Genomic DNA, 24,180 nt, shown 5'->3' with positions numbered 1-24,180 from the left:
CCCAAATAAACAGTGTGATCAGGAACAAAGAATGAGGAGGAAAAGAAAGAGAAGAAGAAGAAGAGTATCCAAAAAACACCCACAAATGTTCCACATCTGCGCTGTCTCACTAAGTCAATGTGGAGATATTTGAATATATTCTGTTATCTATCCAGTAAACGTGATAAACTATTATATGAAGTTTGACAAAGGATGAAAGAAACTTCAAATGATCGCCATCTTTTAGCATCCAACATACAACTGTCAGGAACAGCTCAAATACAGATCAAATGTAACAGTAGGAAGTGCCACACTCTAGTTTTTGCTGCTCACAACTCAGCAAATAGATTGTTTGACAATATTTTTAAGTGGGCATAGTCACAAGTTTACAGGTTTGAAGCACAAAAACTAAAAGAAAGTCCAGTGCACCATGGGAATAACTCACCAAATGTCTGGAACGACACTGGAGGAATGAAAGCCACAAGCTCCATGGGTATATCAGATATATCAGAACCACGTCACTGTTAAATGAATCTAATGCAAAGCTGTTTTTGTAAAAGATGATGTGTCACCCTGGGAGAAGTGAGTAAAATCTCTGGATTGCAGCCATGTGACCTGGGTGTGAAGTTAATATGAGGTCAGAGTAGCTGACAGTAACCTTTAATTGTACAATACTTGATACAACTATCAGGATGCAATAAAACAAAACTCCAAAAGAGGAAAGCGTGCATTTTAAACCAACACCATAACACTATGACATACCATGAGATTAGGGTGGTAACAAAAAACTACGAAAACAAAGAAAGAAAGCATGATAGATGAGGTGTGCTTTAATCTGAGGTCAGGCTCAGCAGGTCATCTCCAGCCTGCCTCCCTCTCCTAGTGTGAGGTGACCTTCACTGGCCTGCTCAGTCGCGCTGGGGGACATGAAGTAAATAACCCACTGTTGAACCACAGGCCAGATAATAAGATGGTTGCTGTGGATCTCTTCATTAGTAGGTGGAGCAGTTTGGATGCAGCCACATTGTTGGCTACAGTGAGAGGAGACAGGAATAAGCAGTGAAAATGTTAGAAGGGGGAGGTTTCTTTGCGAGCAGTGGGGTGCATTCAGAAAATGTCACAAAGGAAAATGTCACATCTCACCTCCTCATCCTCTTCTGTGCGCACTGAGAAAATTATTTGTGGGAGGAAAAGCTCAACAGCGCTGGAATCAAACCTTTCTTTAGTCATACAAACACAGATTCATGAGCGTGTTTCAGTTTGGGGGAAAATGATCGGTTATTTGATTATTTGGCCAGGCGATGATCACGGATAAAGTCCAATGATTTTGAACACAATGAAAGTATTCCCTGTTGTCTCACTATCAGATATAAGACACAACGGGTGAGCTCAGACTCTTGACTCAACACAATGACAATGTGACATCATGTTTTTATAGATTAAAAGTTTATTTCGTGATCTTATTTCTAATTTTTTCGTTATTTTGCTGGAAAATCTTACTAAAGAATAAAAAGTACTTGGTGAAGAGCCTAACACAAAACACACAACAACAACTTCCATTACAATTCACACCGGCCAGCCAGAAACAATAGAGTGGTTTGAGATATTAAATAGCTTTTCATATAGCTGCTCGCCTCTGCCACACAGATAAAGCCCATTAAATGTCTGGCTCTCATCCAGCAGCTGAAAGACACAAAATAATGCGTGTGCAATCATGTGTGTTCAGATGTGAGGGGTGTGTGTTATGTGGAGACACCTGGTCTCGAGTCTCCACCCGTCGTTGAAGCTCAGTTTGAAAATGAATGGATGTAACTGACATTATCCAAAGGATCTCTGCTCTCTCCACATAAACTGACAGTATTATTACTGGATCATGTTTTATAGCCTGACATTAACATTTGGCTTCTTTGGGTTGCATTTTTGGAGATAATCATACTGAAGTTTATTTGATTTTCTGTAATTATACAAAAAGTATGTGGAAAAATCTTATTTTGTTGCATGAACCACAACTATGCTGACTTTAAGATTTGACAACATAAAAAAATAATAATTTTCCCAAAAACATGACTGACTTTTGAAAATTTTACTCCGGCCATGCGATTCCATTGTGTCTATATAAATGTGTTCTTGTAATGTGGCCACTTGACTGAAAAAGATAGAAAACTGCATATGAAATATGTGCAGAAATACACAATAACCTCTGTTGTAAAACTTGAAAAACACCACAGCTTTTGGCAACTAAGAAGCTCTGAGCCATGAAAACAGACAGAGTGAGAAATGATCCCCAAAATGGCAGAAAGATGCACAGTCAGTGCTGCAGTTTGGACCAGAGCGAGCCAAGTTCCAGCTCGTTAATTCAACGTTTAATTTGCAAAAATCAGAGGATTACACAAAATTTTATCCCTGGAAACATTAAGTCTCTGCGCACAGCACAGGAAATCCTCAAGTCATGATTTGATTTATTGAGGTGTACCTAAACCTGAACGGGATTTGTCCCAGCAAATAAAATAAATAAATAACTTTGCTGTGTGAATGATGAGATAATGTTGAGATCAATGAGACATGTTTTTATCATAATGTTTATCGTATGTAGGCCACTGAGAAGAACAAAAGCTAAGTGCAATGAATAAGATCCATCTTTATCATTTAAGGAGTAATGGCAAGTCAAAGAACAATCAGAGTCTCTCAGGCTTCGTAGTACAAAGCTAGCATACTACATTATTTCCATTAGGCATTAGTATAATTACCATAGGCATACGGTCTATTCTGTTGGTTTAGGGAGCAAAAGATTCCTGAATGTACTTGACTACAGTCATATGCTACAGATAATTTTTAGATTATTCAAACACCTGAAAACACATAATTAGCTACAGTATATGATGAACGCATGAAGAAAAACTGTATAGTGGCTGATATAGTTAATCAAATATAGTTTATGAATGTGAGACAAGCCTGTACATCACCAGAAACCAAGGTATCAAAAAAAAACCTCACAAAGACGCACTAAAATCAACAAAGTAATTGCTTATTATATTAGCGCAGAAATGTCAAACACAATGAGCAAGAAAGGCATCGGGAAAATTGTCAACATACTGGTCAAAAGATGTTTTCCTCTCACAGTAAGGGACAAAACCTGCCTGTATGCAAAATGCAGCAGGGGAAATAAGGAGGGGTCTCACAGCTGCTGAGTAGTGTGTGTCTTATCAAGTAGCCCTGATCTCAGCCCTAACGTTTCATACCTTCCTACACGGAGGCTGAGCCAACATTTAGATCTTTCAATATAATACAGTTGCAAATCACTTACAAATAAAAGAAAAAACACATATGTGTAATGTGGGTATGTGGGTATATGGGTATGTGTGCGCATACGCCCATTTTTGCAACATGTGTGTTCATGCACATGTGGCACCATAAGAAAGCATACTGCATCAGATTTGGGCTGCAGTTTTCTTGAGCAGCAGGAGATTCATGGAAGCAGTGATCTCTCAGAATACTGAACCATTCAGAAGCTGCATTTACTTGGGTCATTGCCACACACGAGTTGATGCTTTGTCAGCTGGCAGACTTTTTATGCGATCACTCTACTAATAAAAGCAACACGAATTGTGCAGGGCTGCCAGGTTTTTGATGCTCTGGCACTAATAAAAGTTTACCATCATCTTTCTGCAGCACAAACATGGGATGCAAAGGACAGTACAGATTAGGAAGTATACTGCATGCAAAACAGCCTTTTTAACGGAAGCCAACATGTTATTGTGCTGATGCATGTCACGACAAGACGATCACCAGACTCATCATCAGAGTGGATCATAGCCAAAAAATGAGCAATTTAATTACAATTTGAAAAGCACATCTGGCACTCTGAACTAAATGTATCAAATGACATGGCAACATAACTAATGGACAATAAATAGTAAAGGTATGACGACACAGTTAATGAATCTCAGATTTGGCTGTAATATTTACAATGTTTGAATCTTTTAAAAATCACTGTATCATATATTAGTGCAAGAAATAATTAATAACAATGGCACTAGGAATTTTTGCAATGCAGCAACTACCCTTCTATTTACAAGGGACCAGGATTACTTGGGGACTTTGGTATGTTGCTACGACTGCGGTGGTCAGTGATCTTAATCCCAAATCTGCCATTTCTAATTTGTAAACTACAAATTCCATCAAAAACTAGCTTCCATATTTCAGTGTTTTCATGTGCACAAGAGGGTGGTGTTGGCAATTTTAAATGGAAGTTAGACAGCATTTTGTCCACATATGTCAAAGAGCATGTCTGGCTGCGGATCATGAAGATATATTAATTGAAGAATAAAATTTCAAAAGATGATATGATGGAGAACATCCATGGCAGGACTACGTAAGGAACATTGGGCTACCTTTCAACAGGAACAATCTTTGTAGAAGTCTATTAAGATTCATTTTAGGCCTGCAGCTGACCACAGATGGAATTCCCAGAGGATTAGTTTTAAATTCAACTCAAACTAATCCCAGGCAAACAGGGCTTTATTACACTGGACTGGTATTACCAAGGAAATATCCATCGCATGTCTGTTTCTTGCACTGCATTCACACAGAACATCCCAAGTTTGTTAAACTGAAATTAACGACCTGCATTACTTCTAATCTACAGAATAACTACTGAGCAATTATTGAAATATGGCAAAATGTTCCAAAAATGCTTCAATGATTTATTTTTATCATTATGATAGATACGAGTTTGCTCTTTCAGTGACTAGGACTCCATGCTGTTTAGTAAAATAAGACTCAGGAATCATGAGAACCAGTGCTGTGCAAATGTTTAATTTACTAAAGGTCCTCAGGTAATAGAGCTTAGGTTTATGTGGACTGATGTGAGGTTCTGTTGGAAATATCACCCAGCAGAGAGCCAAGGACTTTTAACAGGAAAGTGTCAGTGGGAGGTAAACTGAAAGCTCAATTTTAATAAAGTGGAATTATTTTTACCTCAATTCACATCAAATCTCCTACCAGTGCAAAAATATTTATACTCATTAAGTTGTATTGATATTAAAAAATATATAAAAAATAGTAGGCCAGTTAAACTATACATGGGCCAGTAAAACTTTGAGCCACTGACCTGGGCCTGGAGCTTCACCACCATGGCTACACCATTACAGGCCTGTTTTCTGGAGCAGCAAACGTTGCATCAGAGCACAGGGCTCTACACCTGATATGACTGATCATCAGTTCACATGAGTCACTATTTACAGGCCTGAGACATGTAGCGATACGACCTATCAGAACACTAATCCCCTGGGCTACTGCTCACAGCTCACCAATTTAATTTTTGGTGGATTAAACTGATATTTAAACGTGAAAGCTTTAATCGTGGGTGTGTTCTTGCTCTGAGGGCTCAGTAGCAAGTCCAGCTTGTTTCTGTTGAAAATAATATTTGCCAAAAGCGATTGTGAAAGAATTGAGGTTAATGTTCAAACGCTGTCTGGGAATCAGACAGTGAGGTCTCATTACTGCCTAACCAGAGTTATCAGCACTGCTATAAAATGAGATCAGAGCCGTTTCAGTAAAGATTGTAATTAGTCCAATTTATGCTGATATGAATGCTTGTAATCATTTTGTAGTTTTTCCGACAGAGCAGCTCTGAATAATGCCACTGACTCACTGATGTTCCCACTTCCTGTGGTTAAGGGAGGTGAATTGGAGACTGGAGAAACAGCCGATTGCTGCCATTTTTTAATTTCCCATATGTATATATAATTCAACAATTGGTTGCAAGCTAACCGGGCCTAAGTTCAAGTTTACATCTTGCAGATCTTTCCAGTGAATGTGGCACACAGGCATAATAAAAAATGTCTTTACTTTGACTGACAAGACAGAACATAAAATGTAACTTTTGCAGTTACATAATTCGACTGTCTGTCAAACCTTCTTGTCTTATGATTGTTTCAGACCTCATTGTTGTGTTTGTGTTCCTATAGTTAGCTGGCAAGGAAGCAGGATGTTTTTCTGGAATCGCCTTGCTGGCCAAGGCCCAAAGGTTAATATCACCCAATCACAACAGGGATGGCCACCCTCAGTCACTTCCAAAAAACATTCATATATCAAGATGGCCCACACACACACTGTTTGATTTAAACCACAGCATGCTGTAAAATCTGTAACGCCCACTTGAATGCAAGCGAAGGACACTCTGCAATCAGTGATTGCAGACACTCCTCTGCAATCACTGATCCTCAACCTCGTTTTCAAGGAAAAGAAGTCATGTAAGTCATGCAAGCGACAAACACCTGTCAAACACCAAGAGGTGGAGGTTGGGGCTGTTGATTGGTTGACCTCATTTCACTGAGTAAGAACGGGGAAGGTTGATGGTAGAGTTCATACACACATTTCCCTGTTCTGCTCTTTCTCTCACTTAGAGATCCTGCAGAATACTTTAGCTTTTTGATGTGTGTGTGTGTGTGTGTGTGCGTGCGTGCGTGCGTGCGTGCGTGCGTGCGTGCGTGCGTGCGTGCATGTTTATACATCTTTGTGAGGACAGAGAAATTGGCCTGCTACCTTATTTGTGGGGATCAAAAGTCACTTATGGGGACGAAAGGCCTGTCCCCACGAGTTTGAAGGCATTTTTGAGGCTCAAAATGTTGTGTTAGTGTCAGGGTTACAATTAGGTTATAGTTAGGTATAGGGTAAGGGTTAGGTTTAGGCATTCATCTTTGATGGTTAGGGTTAGGCTAAGCGGCAAGGGAAAGCATTATGTCAATGAGATGTCCTGTGTGTGTGTGTGAGTGTTCTCCTCCTCAGTGGACAACACTGTGTTATCTACAATTTTGGGGAAAAAGACTCCTACTCATTCATCCATCCAGCTGTTGAAAAAAATATTTAAAGTTACTCATAATTTTTCCACACTTCTGCTATGAAAGTTCAAAAGCTGCCAGTTGTAAGCCCTTTCCATCTCCTGTTTTTCCTCCATTAGCTAGCTCCCTGGCAAGGCCACTATTGTGGTGGCCCTCGAGCTGCCTCTGTACCTTGTCTCACTGTCAGGTGGATTGTGTCAAATTAAGTGGCAGTTATGACAAATGATTATGTATGTGCCTGCTTTTACATGGACACATGATCCCAATTATTGTACACAAAAAAACTATAGAGAAGAAAATCTAAACTCGGGCAATTATGATAGTTGAATAGCATGTTACTTGTTCAACTTGATATCGCTCCACTTAAGAAAATATCGGTTTCCAAGTTGGTTTAAAAAAATGTCATGACATTCTCTGCTGGAGTGCTCACCTTATACTACCTAGTGCTTTGAGGTGACTGTTATGAATGAGTGCCTACAGGAGGCACAGCCATTTGTCGTTTCCTGTGAATTAGGTTAATGCGACTTGATGCTCTTGAGTATACATTCACTTCTATTAACAACTCAAAATGGAAAATAAATGCCTAGAGAAACACTGTAAGTGTTCATTGTTTTCCTTAGTTAGTTAGTTATATATTAATAAAGAGCAATGTTATATCATAATAGGTTCAAATTTATTGGTTTAATGCTAGTAAATTTTCACACACTAAAAACTTCTATTGAAAATTTCCTAAACACTAAACATGACAGAACAACTTCCACAAGGAAAACTCTTTAACAATGTTTAATATTAAATTGTGTCAAATTTGAAAATACTACAACAGCAAGCATAATGCAGGCTTTTGTTCAATGCACAGAGTTGTGCCCATTTTCAGGGACAGGATAGAAAAAGCAAAGTTTAAACGAGGTGGTCAATAGCAAAGACAGCAAAGCAATGTGCAGTCCAGATCAGTGTGAGATCAACATCACTCAGGTTCGGGGGGGGGGGTAACATTATAAGACATTAAGCTGGAGCAGATGATGGATTTTCCCTAGTAAGAGTGTTGTGCTGGCATTTTCACAATTTAACAGCCCAAAGTTTAATCTAAAGGAGGAGACTTAACAAAATATAATTTGAGAACGGTAAACAGATAACCACAAACACACTGAATATTAACAAAGGGAAACAAACAAATGCTTTGACTTGTGTCATTTGTCACTTTTTGAGATTTCTCCTTCCTACTCATTGCAGATTACCACAATAACTAAACCTGTACACTAATACGTGAGATTTTTGTATAGTCATCGATAGGGCTCACCTCAGCCATAATTCTCGTTAATGAGGGCTTTATAATTAATGTCAATCATCCTACTGCATCTGCGCCTTCCCATTAGTGCGCTTCTAGGCATTCTAAAATGGCACATAAACCATTTGGGCTCTATCAGTCTGCCCCCTGGCATCTGCAATGCAGGGAGAACTATCAGCTGGAGTCCCAAAGGTCGTTCTGGCTCAATGGCTCCTCAGCTGCACCTAACCCATAAGTGGTTAAAGGCTGGGAAGGAAATCACTCTCCCGTATCAGTGAAAGGGAGGGGAGGAGATTTAATGAGTACCCTAAGCACATCCAATGAACCGGAGATGTTAACAGCTACTGTTACCGTTGACAATATGTAGAGCTAGGAACAGACGAAGTTGATGAGGCTGGAAGCGGTTTGACTTCTTTCAGCATTATCAGTAGCGAAGGATGGACATTATAGTGAGCATGGGGCTGGACACTATGGAAAGAAATCCATTCTCTCAGAAGAAGAAATGTTCTAAACATTAGCTACATGGTCATATGATAGAAAAAAAATGTTGGTAGTGCTAGATGTTTAGTGCAATGGTTTTCAAAAGTAAACTTCATCAAACTGATGGACAGATAACAGATTACAAAGAATTAAGGAGCTACAATGTGCATTTTATAGCTTAGAAATGAAGTGAAAGTGAAGTTAGTGAAATAACAAAACTCCCTGTTCCCAGCCACTCCTATTAACACTGTAGAGTACACATTTAAGCTGCTGTAGATTTCAGTCTACCTCAAGTCTGCCCTAATTAGCTTGATCATGTCAGGGCTTAAGCAAGGAGCAACAACATGGTGTCTTAAGTGAGAAGATATTACAGCTTATCCTTTCATCTCTCTTTCAGCTAGCAGAGAAAGAAGAAATGTTTTCTCTGCAATCTATGAGAGCTATGAACTCCATCACATATAGCTGCAATGTTTTGGCTGTGGGGAAAAAGTTATTAATTAATTTAAAACATAATAATATTATTTGCAACAAAAACAAATCATATTTAAATACCCTTTCAAGAAATCTAAGGTCGCTTTACACAAAAGTCAGAGCTCAAAGGCCTCAGTGAACAGGTGGCATTTGAACTGTCTGTTGAAAATACTCAGGGATGGAGCCTGTTCCAGAGAGATGGTGCAGTAGCACTGAAGCCTCTTTCCCTAAAAGACCTGCGTGAGAAGTGCAGACTACGCCTTTATCTGCAGAATGCAGAAGAAAACATGAGGTCTAGAAGAGAAGATCAGAAAAATGCTGAGGAGCAAAAGCATGTTGGGATTTGTAAATGAGGAGATGGATTCGATAAGAGATACGGAACTCGACTGGTAGCTTAGCCGTCATCATCGCCAAACTCCAGCACGTAAGTGTTAGGGTGATGTGTTTAGGTAAGAACTCCGGCAGCTGAGTTCTGAACATACTGCACTGTGTCCAAGGCTTTGATAAACAGACCAAGCAGGAAAATGTTACAGTAGCCCAGGTGGGAAGTACTGAAGCTATCAATGATGGTTTCAGCTGAAGAGTCAGGGAGCACTAGCCAGAGCTTGGACATATTTGGGTGGCACTTTTAGAGATGGATTTAATATGTAGTAAGGAGAGTGGAGGAAGCCCAGGATGACACCAAAGTTGTGGAAAAGGTGAGATAGAGGTCCAGATTGGCCACTTTTCCTGGCTGTGACCTGGGAACCACAACCACAGTTCAGTTTTATTATTGCTCAGTTTGAGAAAATTGGTTGACATCCAGTTTTTGATGTCTACGAAGAAGCTGACGAGAGACAAAGGAAGACCTTACCAAGGTGCTTCTCTGGTCTGTCACAGCAGATGGTCTGTGACCCTCCCTTTCCTCAGGACCAATAATCAAGACTGCGAGGCTGAAGCTCATGCGTGCCCAGAACACGACGCTTTCCAGCCCTGGAAGATCCACATTCTTTTGCATACTTTTGATATTTTTTAAAGAAGTGTGTCATGTTACTGGATTTTGTTGGGACCTGTCGCCACTATATCTTGCAACCTGTCTTTATCTGTGCTTGGTCTAATCATAGAAAACTGACCACTTCCACACTTTTGATGATGTGTGACCTTTCTTTGGTATTATCTCTTCCTGAACGGCGGATACATTTTCCTTCTTGGCTTTACTCATCAGGACATCCTGGTTATTGTCATTTTTTTCTCTCAGAAGACCAGCGTTACACCAACCTTACATACTGCCTGAAACCAAATTATTGTTTGTCTCATCAAATATTAAAGCCTACATTCATCATCGGCATTGAAATTTTCCCCCCTCTATAAAATATTGTGATCATTTTATCGCCCAGCACTGCTCACACCATGTTGGAAAGTTCCAAAAATATCCATTATAAAAAGGAAAGCTACCATTTCTCCATTTTTTTACATTCAATGTTCAATGGCATTTACATTTAACCCTATTTTGAATTTGTTTAAAAGATAAAGGAGGAGTTTGATTACACCTTGCAGAATGTCTGACTTTCATGATGTAATAATGTCCTGTTTGTTTTTACGGTGGTGACTGCAAACAGTCACCACCGTAAAAACAAGCATTCTTCTTCCAACTGTCAGTATGCAGGTCCCACATTACAACACTCCAGTGGGTGTTTGTATGTGTTTATCCGCTGTCCCTGGCAACATATTGAAATTCACGCTGAAGTTAGAAAATGACATCCATCCTCTGACTGTATGAAATGTTGGTTATTTTGTGGGGGTTTTATTGTAACAAGGACAGTGTGTAAGTGAAGACATCAGTGACGAGTGATTCTCCAGGAGCAACTGTATGATCTGATGATCTGTTTCTCATAAAGTAAGGACGATAAGCATAAAAACCACTTATTTGTGTGGGTTTTCTTTACAAGACGGCAACTGGCTGTTATTTTTAAATGAACATGTAGAAATCATCATCAAGCAAAAACGGAAATCCAAGCACAGCTCTGACCTCTAGCATGTGCAGCTTTTCTCCGAGGACATCTCTTTGCTTTGTCAGAAGTAAGTTTTTGTCACACATCTTACCGAAACCCCAATTATACACATTTGCAAGAAAATAAGAACAGCCAACCATGAAGTAATATAGCACATGATTCACAGCCTTCCACAATGTAAGCAAATAGGCAGATAAGTCACTTAACATGAAAACGCCCTGTCTGCTCCTTCACTTCGTCACGGTTCACACAAGAACAAATAAAACTGTGGCAGCACAAAAACATCTGTCTTTCTTCCCATGATACAAATATAAAGCTCACTCCCTCAAACTTCCCCAAAACCAAATCCTTCCCCTGAATCTAAACTGCCTGCAAAGAAGACATTTCCTCTTTTAGGCCGGTTTTGGGAAACATTTGGAGCTCCACCGATGACTTCATCTTTGGACAGAGGTTTTCTTATTAGAGGGCTATCTTTATAGTTTTTACAAACAAAGACAAATAAAATATAAAACTGCCTTAGTATGGCTCCTGAACAGTATTACACACAAGCTGCAAGTGATTTCAATTCCTAGCAGCATTAAAATAAACTTTTACTGAATTCTATCAGGAATTGCACTGTACAGTATTACCACGCGACAATGAGTTATTACGGACTCAAATATGATGTCCTCTGTAATGGCTTGCCCATATCAATAAAGTCTTAAATATTTTAATTATTGGTTTAGTGAGGTAAAGTAGCCACCAAAGGGGGCATGCAACAAATCTGACTGTAAAATTGTGGGTGCAAATCAATATTTACTATAACAGATATGCTAGGATGATAGCCGGTGCTCAGCTTCTCATACTTCTTACTTCAAAAAGTCTTTACGGAAAATGTTGTAAAATCTTTCAGGACTTCACAAAACATTTTGAACATTTAGCCAGTTGAATATTATTAAAATACTTAGACATATGGTACTGCGATAGCAATCAATACTGGCCTATACCTGTTTTTAAACCAATATACTGATGCATCGCTTCTAGAAGAGCATATTCCACCAACAGCTAATAACTGGTTAAAGTAGATATATGTGGTAGACAGTCGTTTATTTTGTGCTTAAGCCTCTTAACCCTCTAAATGTGCAAATGCACAGAGTTTCAGACTTTATATATGTAGAATCAATAACTTTATGGGAGGGATGAACCCTCCCCCAATATCACTTATATCAAATAACTGGACTAAAAAAAATATACTACTAATAAAAAATACCTGAAATGAAATTACCAGTTTGATGGCACAGCTCAAAGCCCCTCTGACCTCCAGTTCTGATGCATTTGTTCTTAAGCTTTAGGTTTCCCAGGTATCCCAGACTGGCATTACAACTACATGTTGAACAAATTGGGCACTGAATAGATTAGCACAAGGCCAAATAACACCAAGTAATGAGCCCACTATGGATAACTTGGTGTTAGTTGGTGGTGGATTACTTCTACTTACTGATAAATTACAACAAATCCAAAATCCATACTCTTTGACAAAGCGCAGATTTACTGCTAGAGCACACTTTAGTCTTCTTCAGGACTCCAGACTACATGCCTTCGTCTGACAAACCAAAGAATGTATACAACCTACCATAGTAGGAAACAGCCAGCATCCACACTGACTGAGCAAAAACTGTGAAGCTCCTGAATTAGGTCCCTTTTCTCCATTAGGGAATGAGTCTTTCAAACATGTAGAGCTGCAGGGACAGAGCATCTGTGTACATGTTTTACTGAAAGCGTATATTTCCTGAGAGGATTAACTGTTCATTAGTAGTAGCTGATGAAACAGACGGACATCATAACTGCTTGTTTATTCTATATTGACTGCTTCATTTTTCACACAACCTCACTGCTGTGTGACTACATGCTTACAGACAGTTTTATAACTACTAGCAATAGCAACTAATTATGATGGCATATATTAACTCATCTAAGCCAAAAAACATAGTTATTAGGAAAGTTCTGGAAAAAGGTCCACATTGCAGAACTACTAAGAAAAATGGTTTTGCATAAAGGTACCGAAAGCAAAGGACGTCGCTGTTTAAGGGGTTTCTAGCGATTTCTGTGGGCTCATGAACTCACAAGGGAACGAGACACGTCCTCCTGACATAGCAAGGAGTATCGAAAGGCTTTTACTACTCACCGCATCTTTCTCCTCTCCTCCACTGTCGTGCTGCTCCATACTGCAGAGTTTCCTTTTGTTTTTATTCTCCGTCCTCTTCATACTGACTGTAGGAACAGTCCTATCGCGCGCCGGATTGCACCACTTCACCCGCTTGCCTGTGCAGTTTCCAGTATCCTCTCGGTAACTTCACTTAGCTGGCTAGAACAACGTGTCAGGTCGGCTGCTGTGGTTTTCAGGGACACCTCAGCGCCAAACTGAAATGCATGGCTTGCTGTTGCAGTTTGTTGACTTGCGATTCCACCTATGAGTTTGCTCCGGCCAGCCATTCCCGACTCAGAGCCCGGCTACACTTCTTGTGCTGACTCCACATCTGGAAAACCCGTTGTGACAAGCTGTCAATCAGCCTTCTTGCATGAGCAGCCACCGGTGTCTCCTTGAAAACGATAAAAGGGCAGTGTGCGCTTTTCACAGGGATAGCTTTATATTTCTAGAAAAAATGTATCCGTGCTGCGCTTTTTTGTGCCGTCTGTGGCAACAGTTCATTCAACCCGATTTAAGCTAGCGTCTTGCCGCTGAAACACTAGCTGAGCGGCTAGTCTGGCTGCCTGATAACGTCTACCTGCCCAGAAAGACCGTGACACCCTGGCAGGTCTACCTTCCCTCTTAACGCTTCCAGATGATTCCCCAAGAGCTCCACGTCTTCCGTCTCTGTCTGGTGACTTCTTAGGCGACATACATCATGTCTCGGTGTTCGCCCATCCTCACATAAAGGCTGATCTCTGCGAACACTGAGTTAACCTCGCTGTTGAACTGCAACGACACGGTACAGCTCAGCTTGTTTCCTGGCTCTGACACGACTGCTGGGGTGTCAGGTTAGCAGGAATACAACATCCGGTCCATTAATACCAAAATAAAAGTATGCAAGAAAGGACAGGAATCCACATGTAATAAAAACAACAAAAACAAATCCTATCTATCTAACTAACTACTAAACAAATAAATATATAAATAATAAAAATGCAATGACTATTAAAAATAAATATTAGTGATAACCTCTTTGTCTCTCCCAGAGTGTTCAATCTTTGACGTCTTTGTAGTCATAGAAAATAAACCAGATGGGGATAACATTCTCTTATTTTAAAACGATAATAATAATAATTAAATTGTATTTATTAATTTAACCAGGTTAGTCTCACTGAGATCAAAGATCCCAGTGGCACTAACCACTGATCTCTTTTACATAATAATTATAATAATTTGGGATTTTCCTGATGTGAGTGAAATTTGAACACTGACAATGCAATGTGATATCGGTAACTGTCGTGGTAAAAGAAGACAAATATACTCTACTGCCATTTCAAAAGAAGAAAATATATTTTTGTTTATCCTGAATGCAATATACTGAAGTCAATATGCCGTTATATTATGTCTGTCATTTTTCGCAATTTGCGCAAGTGCAAAAGGTTTTATTTTGAAATCCTAATCCCCTTCACACCTCTGGTTTCAAGCTCATCTACACCCTCCGCTTGCTAGACGATTTCTTGATTTTGGAAAAAAAGATGATGACGATTATAAAAAAAATCCATGCAGACACATGAAAGAAATTAACTTTTTGTTTTCTAAAATTTAAAAGCACACTCACAGAATCAGACACCTTATACTGATTCCTTTACATATACCGACTTGCTTTTGCATCCTCGTAGTGTTGGGGCTGTGAAACAATTCCACGAGGTTTGTTGTGGTTTGCTGCCACCTATTGATTAACAACTAAACTGCTTCGTATGTGTTTTCTGTGTGTATGTTTAACGAGACCGTGAAATAAACAGATAGGCTTATAAAGTGATGTATATTTTAATGTTTCATATATAGCTGCATATAACATTTACATATTAAGCAATATATATTCTATTATCTAATAATATGAATAATTAGTGTGTATTTTAGGCGCGCGTGTTGTTTAATAAAATCCTCTTTTTTCCCAAAGAGGGAATTTTCTTGTCACTTTGACATCCTTGTATTTAAACCACATGGCAATACTTTGGTAAATTGTGCCATATATATGACAGTCAGATTTTCTTTTATCCCCACAGTAGCCTTATTCTATCTTTCACTGTTAAACTTCACCAGGTACACCTGTTCAGTGTTTCATTAATGCAAAGATCTAATTAGCCCGTCACACGTCAGCAACTCAGTCCATTTAGTCCTACAGTCATGGTCAAGACAACTTGCCGAAGTTCAGGTTGTGCAGCAGCAGAAGACCGCACCAGCTGTCAATCCTGTGCTGAGTAGGATAACATCATTGACTGGGCTGATGGATCTCAAACTCTGCTGCAGCATACAGATGCTTTCATTTAGTTTATCTGGCATAAACAAAATAAAAGCATGCCAGTATCCATCCTATTTGTACCAGTAGTTTAGACTGGTGGTGTAATGTGGGGGACATTTTCTTGGCACACTGTATGTCAGCATCATTTACTCTAAATGTCTGACTGAGTATTGTTGCTAACCATATCCATCCCTCTCTGATCATAGTGTACCCATCTTCTGATGGCTGCATTCAGAAGGATAACACATTCAAATAACCTCAAACTGAATTTTAAATATGACAACGAGATCATGATAATTTCCCATTTTTCTTTTTTAATGCTCTGATATTTTGAGAAGCACTATGTGATTTTTGTCTTGAAAGGTTCTTTACTTTACTGACTTTACTATCACTTTCCTCAAATGACCTCCCAAGTCATTGCGTTTTAATCCATTCGAGACACGTTTGGGGTGTAGTAGAATTGGATATTTGCATTATGGATGTGTAGCTGGCCTGCAAATTTGTCAGCTTCCCATTCAGTTGACCACAACTCCATATTATGGTCAGTATAGACAACAAAGTCCAAAGAGTGTTTCCAGCGCCTTGTTGAATCTTTGTCACAAAGCCAATATGGAGTTCAACTCAGTGTAACTAAAGAAATGGCCAGTGAGTTTACCCTTACTCTTTAGTATAAAATAATTCATAAATTTCAAAACATAACAGGAAACAACTCGTATTTTCTGCGCATCATGTCTTCTTTAATTTAACATGTATGATCACTTTTTAATTTAAGAGTTTTAAAATTTTAATCTTTAAATTTTTATGCCTCTGCTTTCATTTTGTATTTGCATTTCCTGCTTTTATAGCTTTTCTTGCTTATTGTTGATCTTATAATCAGCATTTAATATTGTTGATCTAAAAAGAGAAAAGCTAGTGACACTTGAAAGTATTCTGTAATTTTGTGTAAGTCACATGTACATCTATTGTTATTCTGTTTTGTTTTTATTTTGAACAGCATTTGAGCGCTGATTAAACACGGTTTATGAAGTGTACAGTATAAAGAAACCCTCACTGTATTTGCAAGGCTGTGCTTAAGGTGAACAAAATAAAAAACATGTAGTATAACGTGAGAAAACAACAAACATGACAGATATTTTTGTCCCCTTTTATTGGAAAGATCTTCACCACAAAACATTTTAATAAAGAGAAGTCTTAAAAATACAAATGGCCTTCATCCAAAGACCATCTCTTCTCTCTGATGTACATACTACCGTTAATATGCACATATATGAAGGGTGGCTCCTAAAACAGCTCTAACACTAAAAGAAACAAAACAAACCAAGTTTGACCTTTGACCTCTAAGGGAAAACAGTCCAAAACTGTTTTGTCTACTTTGGTTCATTTTATTGCTTCTTAACTACACTCCTACAGTATAGTGCTGTTTTATGTGATTTAGATAGCTAAAAATGCCTGGGCCAATAAAAGTGCTTCATACTGATTGTCACATGCATTCATCTAACAAATAATTTTCTTAAATCAGTTCAGTTTTAGAATTAAAACCGTTGACATGGCACTTTAACACTCAAGCTTAAAAACAAAAGCAAAGAAACACAGAGCTATGTATTGCACAGTAACCCCAGAATTTCCATTTTTCAGTAAAAGTATTAGAGGGCAGTAAAGCCACAGTTCATGCACAAAACAAAACAGGTGACCTACAAAACAGAAAAAAGTCACGAAAACAAACTAAACAATAATAATAATAATAAACACAAGAGGAGCCAATGAAATAAAATAAACTGTGAGTGTCACAAAACCTCTTCCAAAGGAAACGCTTCCAGAGACGTGTTTACTTTTTTTAAATATCGCTGTGACAAAACATTAAAACACACAGATACTGACAAATTTAGCTAAAAACAAAAAATAAACATAGAAAAAAAAGTTGTTGTTTTAAAAAAAAAGGAAAAAAAAAAGAAGTTGACGAAGAAGAAAAAAAGAGATGCTATGGTTTTTTGTTTTTTTTAATCGTTACAAAAATGAACTGTCATCCTTTCTGGACCATTTATTAAAATGTATCTCACAAGTATCTTTTTTACAAGGTTTATCAAGCCTGCAAGTTGATGATGCCAGACCCCCATTTTAAATTATCTAAAGACAAAGGAAAGATTGTTTCCATGTCTAACAGAAAAAGTGAAGTTGGAGGGTGAACGGTGAATCAGTGACACTAAGCTGCTGTGTTACTTGAAAGTAAAAACATCATCTACCAGCTACACGACCGACTGCACGTCTTTTGATGGTTCTATGTTCTTTTTTCATTAGGATATTAGGACAAAACTAAAACATAACTACCTCTGGGGAGTATGGCTTTGTTTTATCACAACGCTCACACCACATGCATGTAATTCTACACACTGACTACAAACATGAGCCTCAAGAGAGGCTAAGAGGAAGCACTTTGGATTTTGCTCTTTAACTCTTCCTTTTCCTGCTGGCATTAAACACATTTTTTGCATTTTAAAATCCCTGCTGAAGTAACAAAGGTGAAGCTCCTTCCTGATTTGTCACTTTTAAACTGTGAGTCAAGGGCATCCTCCAGAAATTGCTGATTAATTTGCTGATGAATCTAAAAGTTTTCAAACTGTTTTAAATTTAGTTCTATTCTTATTTAAATTTGGTTTAATAGTAATAATGCAAAAAGACCTATGAATCATAAACAAGCTTCAGCCAAACTGAGACTTATCTCATATGAACAAAAAAACCTTTGAGTTCCCTCCAGGAAAATCCTGCAAACATCTGCACAAATTATACCATTGATACAAATAATAAAATAACACAGCCGGAGATGGCAGTGATGATGAACTCTGAGCTACAGGAAGACTTCCTGCAGGGGGAGCTGGTGGTGAGTCCATCCCTGGGCAGGAGAGGAGGAAGAGCTACAGGGTGAAGTTTGGGGCTTCATGACACTCCAACCAGGAGACATGTTGAGCTCACAGAAGCGTCCGCCTGAGATTTCACCTGAAAGACAGTTGACAAGAGATCCAGGAGGTTTCTATGGAGTGGATCTTATTTATGCACCACCTGTTAAATGTAAGTTGTATATAATTTAAAATGTTACACTTGTAAGTAACTTTACTATTTCTTTTTGTTAACACCGGTATCAGCTTCTGATTGCTGTTTATCAGTTTTCCTTTGTCCCCTCAAAATGCACATATACAGAGCAAAACCAACCTATTGCTCAGCCAGTGGTATTAGACATCTATATCAATTTGAGTTCATAAAAAATGTATGTGTATAAAAGTAAGTATAGCAGTAACCACATATAAAGCCCAATAATCTCTTTTGCAGTTAAAAATGTCTGTTTTAAAAATATATATTTTTGGTTCATCTCCACCAGACATTGCATTTCTTTGCACTTATTACTTGATAACAGAATCAAAAGAAATAGTAATCCTGGGTAAGGACTAGAGGCCACATTCTTAAACTGGTCAGTATGGTCTCACTGCACTATTTGCTTTTCTAGTAAGCAAACTGACGTTTCTAGTTATCGTTTTTGTCCAAATGATGATTAGCAAGAAAGACGAACATTAGCAAGGAAAGCAACGTGTTAGTGTTTGCTTAGTCTTTTACATACAAGTATGCTGTTTACCTGTTTAGTAGTATCTCAGTCAGCCTTACATGCTGCATGATTATGTAGTATTTAAGTGGCTTTACTGGCTACATGCAAACATTTTTGATATATACTGTAGGTTCTTAATCAAAAAGCAAGCAGCTTCACCACCCAACACGCCAGACTGTACCTTTACCAGGCCAGAGTTGTGAGGATGAGGATGAGGAAGAATAAGAGGAGGAGAGGAGTGAGGGAGGAGAAGGAGGAATGGGAAAAGGAGCTTGGTGCAGGGAAGAAATCCTGAGTTCATTCTCCTGAGGACACTCAGTAGGAGACAGGATAGAGGAGGAAAGGTAAAGAAAACAAACATCTTTTTCTAATGACCAAAAGTGTGAGGGACGTCATCATCCACCCACTTAGTTGTTCTTACTTATGGGAATACAACACTCATTGTGGATAATGATACCAAAACCAGGATTAATATGAGGCAACGAGTGAACTGACCTGTAAGTTGGTCTTGGCTTTTCTCAAGACATCGCGTGTTCTCAACACTGTAAAAAACAAAAACATACAATCATCATCATTTCTTTTTCTGACACAAACTGTAACAACGGTGAAAACATTACACATGACCATGATTACACATGATTACTGACAATGCAAAGTAATCTCAGAGTCAAAATCTCAGGCTTCTCGTAAATGCTCCAGTTCAGACTCTATGAACAAGAAAGTCTTGCCATATGAGGCACCTGTGGCTCAGGAGGTGCAGCACATCATCACTAATCAGAAGGTTGGTGGTTTGATCCCCAATTTAAAAGTATTTTCCAAGTGCTGTTAAATAGAGAAGGATTTTTTTAAACACAGCTTTTCCAAACATTCTCGTTTTATTATGGATGCTTACAGTATTTTACTTTGGACACAGGAGCCAAATTATTTCGCAAGTTCAAAAGTGTTCGATGCTAATAGTCAAATGTGCATCCCTTTGCTGGATAACAGTCATTTGTTGTCTCACACACATCATCTTAGCAAATTTCTCAAGTTCCTCCAGATTTGATGGTCTTTTGCCATTAACCTTGGTCTTCAACACCCCACAGTTTTCAGTGATATTCAAAACAGGAGTTTGTGCAGGCGAGTCGATAATGTTCACTGGAAAACAAAGTGACAACCTAGATCGAGTTTTTCTGCCGACTGCTTGAGGTTTTCTTTCAAAATCTTCACATATGCTTCTTTCTTCATGATTTCTTACATTCTGACAATATTCCCACGTCACCTACCCATTGGAAGGTTGGTTGTTCGATGCCTGGCTGCTTCAGTCTACGTACATGCCAAATATCCTAACTTTGTGTGAATGAGGCAAGTTTTGTAAAGTGCTTTTAGTACTCAGGTGGAGTAGAAAAACACTATATAAGAAACAGTCCGTTTCCAGCCCCCTGCGTGTTTCACTGTAAGGATTGTGTTTTGGGGTTGTACGCCTTTTCAATCATAAGCAGGATGTGCTTCTAGTATATATAATCTTTCTCCAGGTTGTCCTGGAGTTTTCCTTGGGCTTAAGGGTAAAGTCATTCACTGGTATCTTGGCAGCTGTTCAGGGATCTTTAGATACACCTCTCACTAGTTTTCTTTGAATTTCACTTCCTACCTCCACCAGGCTTGTTCTGTACCGTGTGCCTCTCTTTGAACTCTCTCTTGTCACTCCAGTTCTTGAAAACACCATGTATATAGATCTCAGTTTTAACTTGATTTTACAAGCTTTGAGCACTGCATAGGTGAAAGACGTTATTAGACAGGAATAGTTTGTGCTGCATAAATAGAAATTTTGTATGCTTTATAAAAAAAAACCCAAGTATATTTAGAAATGCTGTGTTGAAAATCCCATCCATCCATTCGCGTCCGCTTATCCTTTTCAGGGTCGCGGGGGGCTCTGGAGCCTATCCCAGCTGTCATAGGGCGAGAGGCGGGGTACACCCTGGACAGGTCGCCAGTCTGTCGCAGGGCCAACACACAGGGACAGACAACCATTCACACTCACATTCACTCGCACATTCACACCTAGTGGCAATTTGGATTATCCAATTAACCTATCCCCACAAGCTGCATGTCTTTGGACGGTGGGAGGAAGCCGGAGTACCCGGAGGGAACCCACGCAAACACGGGGAGAACATGCAGACTCCACACAGAAAGACCCCGGCCTGATGGTGGAATTGAACTCAGGACCTTCTTGCTGTGCGGCAACGGTGCTAACCACCGTGCCACAGTGCTGAAAATCCCTTTCTCTGTTAAAAAAGAAAATTTTGACAATAACTTGTATGAATGTGTGTGTGACTGGGTGAACGAGGCTTGTAGTAAAAAGCACCTTGAGTGCTTTATTAGAAATGAGAAAGTACCAGACAATTTATCGTTTCCCATACCCCTTTTATTGCCAGCTTTGGCATGCAACTCTAGCTGTGACCACAGAATAGCAATAGAAAAAGCCCACAATCTGTTCATACCAAGTGTAGCCAATAAAAAGAGACGAGAGCCTCTCTACACTTAACACATGGTTTTACATGTGCTATTAGAGTTTTTTGGAAATGTGTACTCACATTGGCTGACTATAAAGTGCTCCATGCTATCTTTGGTGCCGCTGGAGCTCTTGACTCTCTCCATTGTGTCCTTTAGAGCCTGTTCTTGCTCTGAGAGCTTCAGACGGAGAGAAAGGACCTCCTCCCTCAGAGACCGATCCTAAATAGCAAAAGACAGGTAGATGGCTCTCTAAGCTCTTGGAGATGCATACACTGACGTGCAGAACATGCGAGTACAACCTGAAATAACAAAGGCAGGTGCAGCAGTTGCAGTAAATGATACATTTTTGCATAAAATCTGTTTATTCACTCATATCCAGCTCCTTTAATCTTTGGGGAAAAGTTAATAAATCTTTTACTTCTAAGTAAAGTATGTGCAAAGGCACCTAACAGGGTTCACCTCACAGGGGCCAACTGTATCACCCTCATGTTTTTCTATCAGCAACAAGCTTACGTAGTGAAACTTACTCTGTGTAGGGTGGTGTGATTCTTTCTGAGAGCCTGAGGAAAAGGAGCAGGATCATTTAACCCTGACAGACGTTTAAAAAAATGATTTTGAGCTGAATGTTTCTGTTATATAAACTTCACATTTAATGGGAGTTGGATCTAAAAGTGGCAAATTAGATATATATATTTTTTTATATAGGTTTAAAACACTAATTGATTACATATTATAGCAGCAATGTAATATGTCAAAGTCTGCTTTTAATTGAGTTTTTTCAGTGATACAAATGCCCTCATCCAGTGTTACACTGGTCCTGTTGTAACACATTGTCTTGCATTAAACTGAACATTTTAGTCAATTTTAGTAAATACTTTTATCAAGAAATATTTTTTCCACTTCTCTATTTATGTATTAATGCTGAGAAAAGAAATCATGCGTGGCGAGAAAAAAATAGTAATACAGTGATTTTGGTCTCTCGTTTTTACAATCCCAAATCAGATTTTCTCTGTGACACCAGGAAATACTTTTCTGACCTGTTGGACTTCCTCAGATTTGGGCAGAGCTGCTCTCCAGAACACGCGAAGCAGAGACTCAGCCTCATCCAGTATCTGCCGCAGAGTTTTAGTGTCCAGCAGCAGCTTCTGAACAGAACCCCAGTCTGAAAGCTGGAACACAAAATGCATGAAGTCAATATAATGTGCATTAATTATGAATATATTTATTTCTATTTATGTATGAGAGGTTTTCGCCAGGGCTGCGGCACTTGTTCGCGTCGCTTCTGTTATGAGAAAAAGTTATTTACAGACCTGACAGCACATTCCAGAGACCACCCCCCATTACAAGGCACTAATAATTTTTATCTTATCAGCTCTGGACTTTTATGAGGACCATAATTTAGTAAATGAATCTCAAGTTATATTGAATAAAAAGAGATTTGAGCTCTTACCTGATGAAAGGAGAACTCCTGTGAGGTGCTCAGAGAATAAAGAGCAGTCTCCATCTTAAGGAGGAGCGCACTTCCCTGGAGGATGTGCTGCTGCAGAACTTTGAAGTCATCAATGTGGCCCACTGCATGGCGGCCATGACAGTTATAAAAACAGCCATCTGTGCGATGTCCATGCAGGGTTGAGCCTGCTGGAAAGGAAAACGAAAGAACTGTGTCCAGTGCAGTCTTCTCTCTATGGATTCACTTATTTGATTTAAGAGTACAGAAATCCCACATAAAAAAGAACCTTTAAATGCCTAAAGTTACAGGTTCAAACTTAAGCCAGGCTCAAGCCAGGAGGATGTGCAATAACCACACATTATCAGTGACATGAAGCAAGGAGTTATTATTTGAAAGAATTGTGGATGTGGACTCAAACATACACGGTTACTGTTATTTCCTTTTTTGCTCAGAGATATTGTTCCCCATAGCCAACTGCTAATAGTTTCTGGTTTCATGTAAAATTATTCACACTGAGGGATACCTGAACAAAGCTCGCAGAATAATGTTTTCATGCTTAAAGTTATGACTATTATGGGTAGGATTGCATAGTCACAGTGCAAGTGCTGCTTGAAATCTCTCACCCTGATCAGTTGCTCCAGTTTCTTCTGTGTGTTTCTGCATAGCATGCAAAGGAGAGGAAGGACTGAAAAGTCCAGTGTCTCTCACAGGTGGAGAGGGAACACTATCTGTGGAGACAGATTCCCATCAGTACTGATTTAAAGTTTCCTTGTTAAAACATTTTTGTAATTGTAATGCTATGATCTGCCATATTTGTCAGGATTTTCAGAAACAGTCTATGTGTTTCAGATATACTGACCGCTGAAGAGCTGCCTCCTGGCTTGAGGCTGCGTGTCAGCTTCTCTGCTCAGCTGCTGCTCCAGCTGAATGTGCAGGTCTTTGGGATCAAAGACTGTTGTGCTGTCACTGCCTTGACCTGTTAGAGAACACACAAATACTGGTGATTAACAAAGAAAGTAGACAATCTGTGTGGGAGCGTGGGATTGAGAAAAGAAGCAGGTCCTCATTGTAACTTTAGAAAAGTGACACATTAGATGATTTTAACAAGGAATACATTTTTAAGTT

General features: G+C 39.0%; 2 protein-coding genes across 15 annotated transcripts in view; both read right to left on the bottom strand.

Annotated features, from left to right (window-relative positions):
* mast2 (microtubule associated serine/threonine kinase 2) overlaps positions 1–14,041 on the bottom strand; it is a 145,490-nt gene extending 131,449 nt beyond the window's left edge. For all 4 annotated transcript variants that reach the window (XM_080887876.1, XM_080887879.1, XM_080887880.1 and 1 more), the window contains exon 1: positions 13,213–14,041. In XM_080887876.1, coding sequence (XP_080744002.1) covers positions 13,213–13,293 — 81 coding nt within the window. In that variant the 5' untranslated portion in view covers positions 13,294–14,041. The remainder of the gene's footprint in view (positions 1–13,212) is intronic.
* Positions 14,042–16,662: 2,621 nt separating this feature from the next.
* pde4dip (phosphodiesterase 4D interacting protein) overlaps positions 16,663–24,180 on the bottom strand; it is a 113,572-nt gene continuing 106,054 nt past the window's right edge. For 9 of the 11 annotated variants that reach the window (XM_080887865.1, XM_080887874.1, XM_080887871.1 and 6 more), the window contains 8 exons: positions 23,915–24,031; positions 23,679–23,783; positions 23,056–23,243; positions 22,643–22,774; positions 21,686–21,824; positions 19,608–19,654; positions 19,294–19,417; positions 16,663–18,511 (listed from right to left, as the gene is read on the bottom strand). In XM_080887865.1, the coding sequence (XP_080743991.1) occupies positions 18,363–18,511; positions 19,294–19,417; positions 19,608–19,654; positions 21,686–21,824; positions 22,643–22,774; positions 23,056–23,243; positions 23,679–23,783; positions 23,915–24,031 (1,001 nt within the window). In that variant the 3' untranslated portion in view covers positions 16,663–18,362. The remainder of the gene's footprint in view (positions 18,512–19,293; positions 19,418–19,607; positions 19,655–21,685; positions 21,825–22,642; positions 22,775–23,055; positions 23,244–23,678; positions 23,784–23,914; positions 24,032–24,180) is intronic. The other 2 variants (XM_080887867.1, XM_080887870.1) reach the window with 2 other exon arrangements.

The sequence above is a fragment of the Rhamphochromis sp. 'chilingali' genome (genome assembly GCF_963969265.1).
Source record: "Rhamphochromis sp. 'chilingali' genome assembly, chromosome: 7".
In the NCBI taxonomy this organism is placed as follows: Eukaryota; Metazoa; Chordata; class Actinopteri; order Cichliformes; family Cichlidae; genus Rhamphochromis; species Rhamphochromis sp. 'chilingali'.
This window is presented reverse-complemented; position numbering and strand designations above follow the sequence as displayed.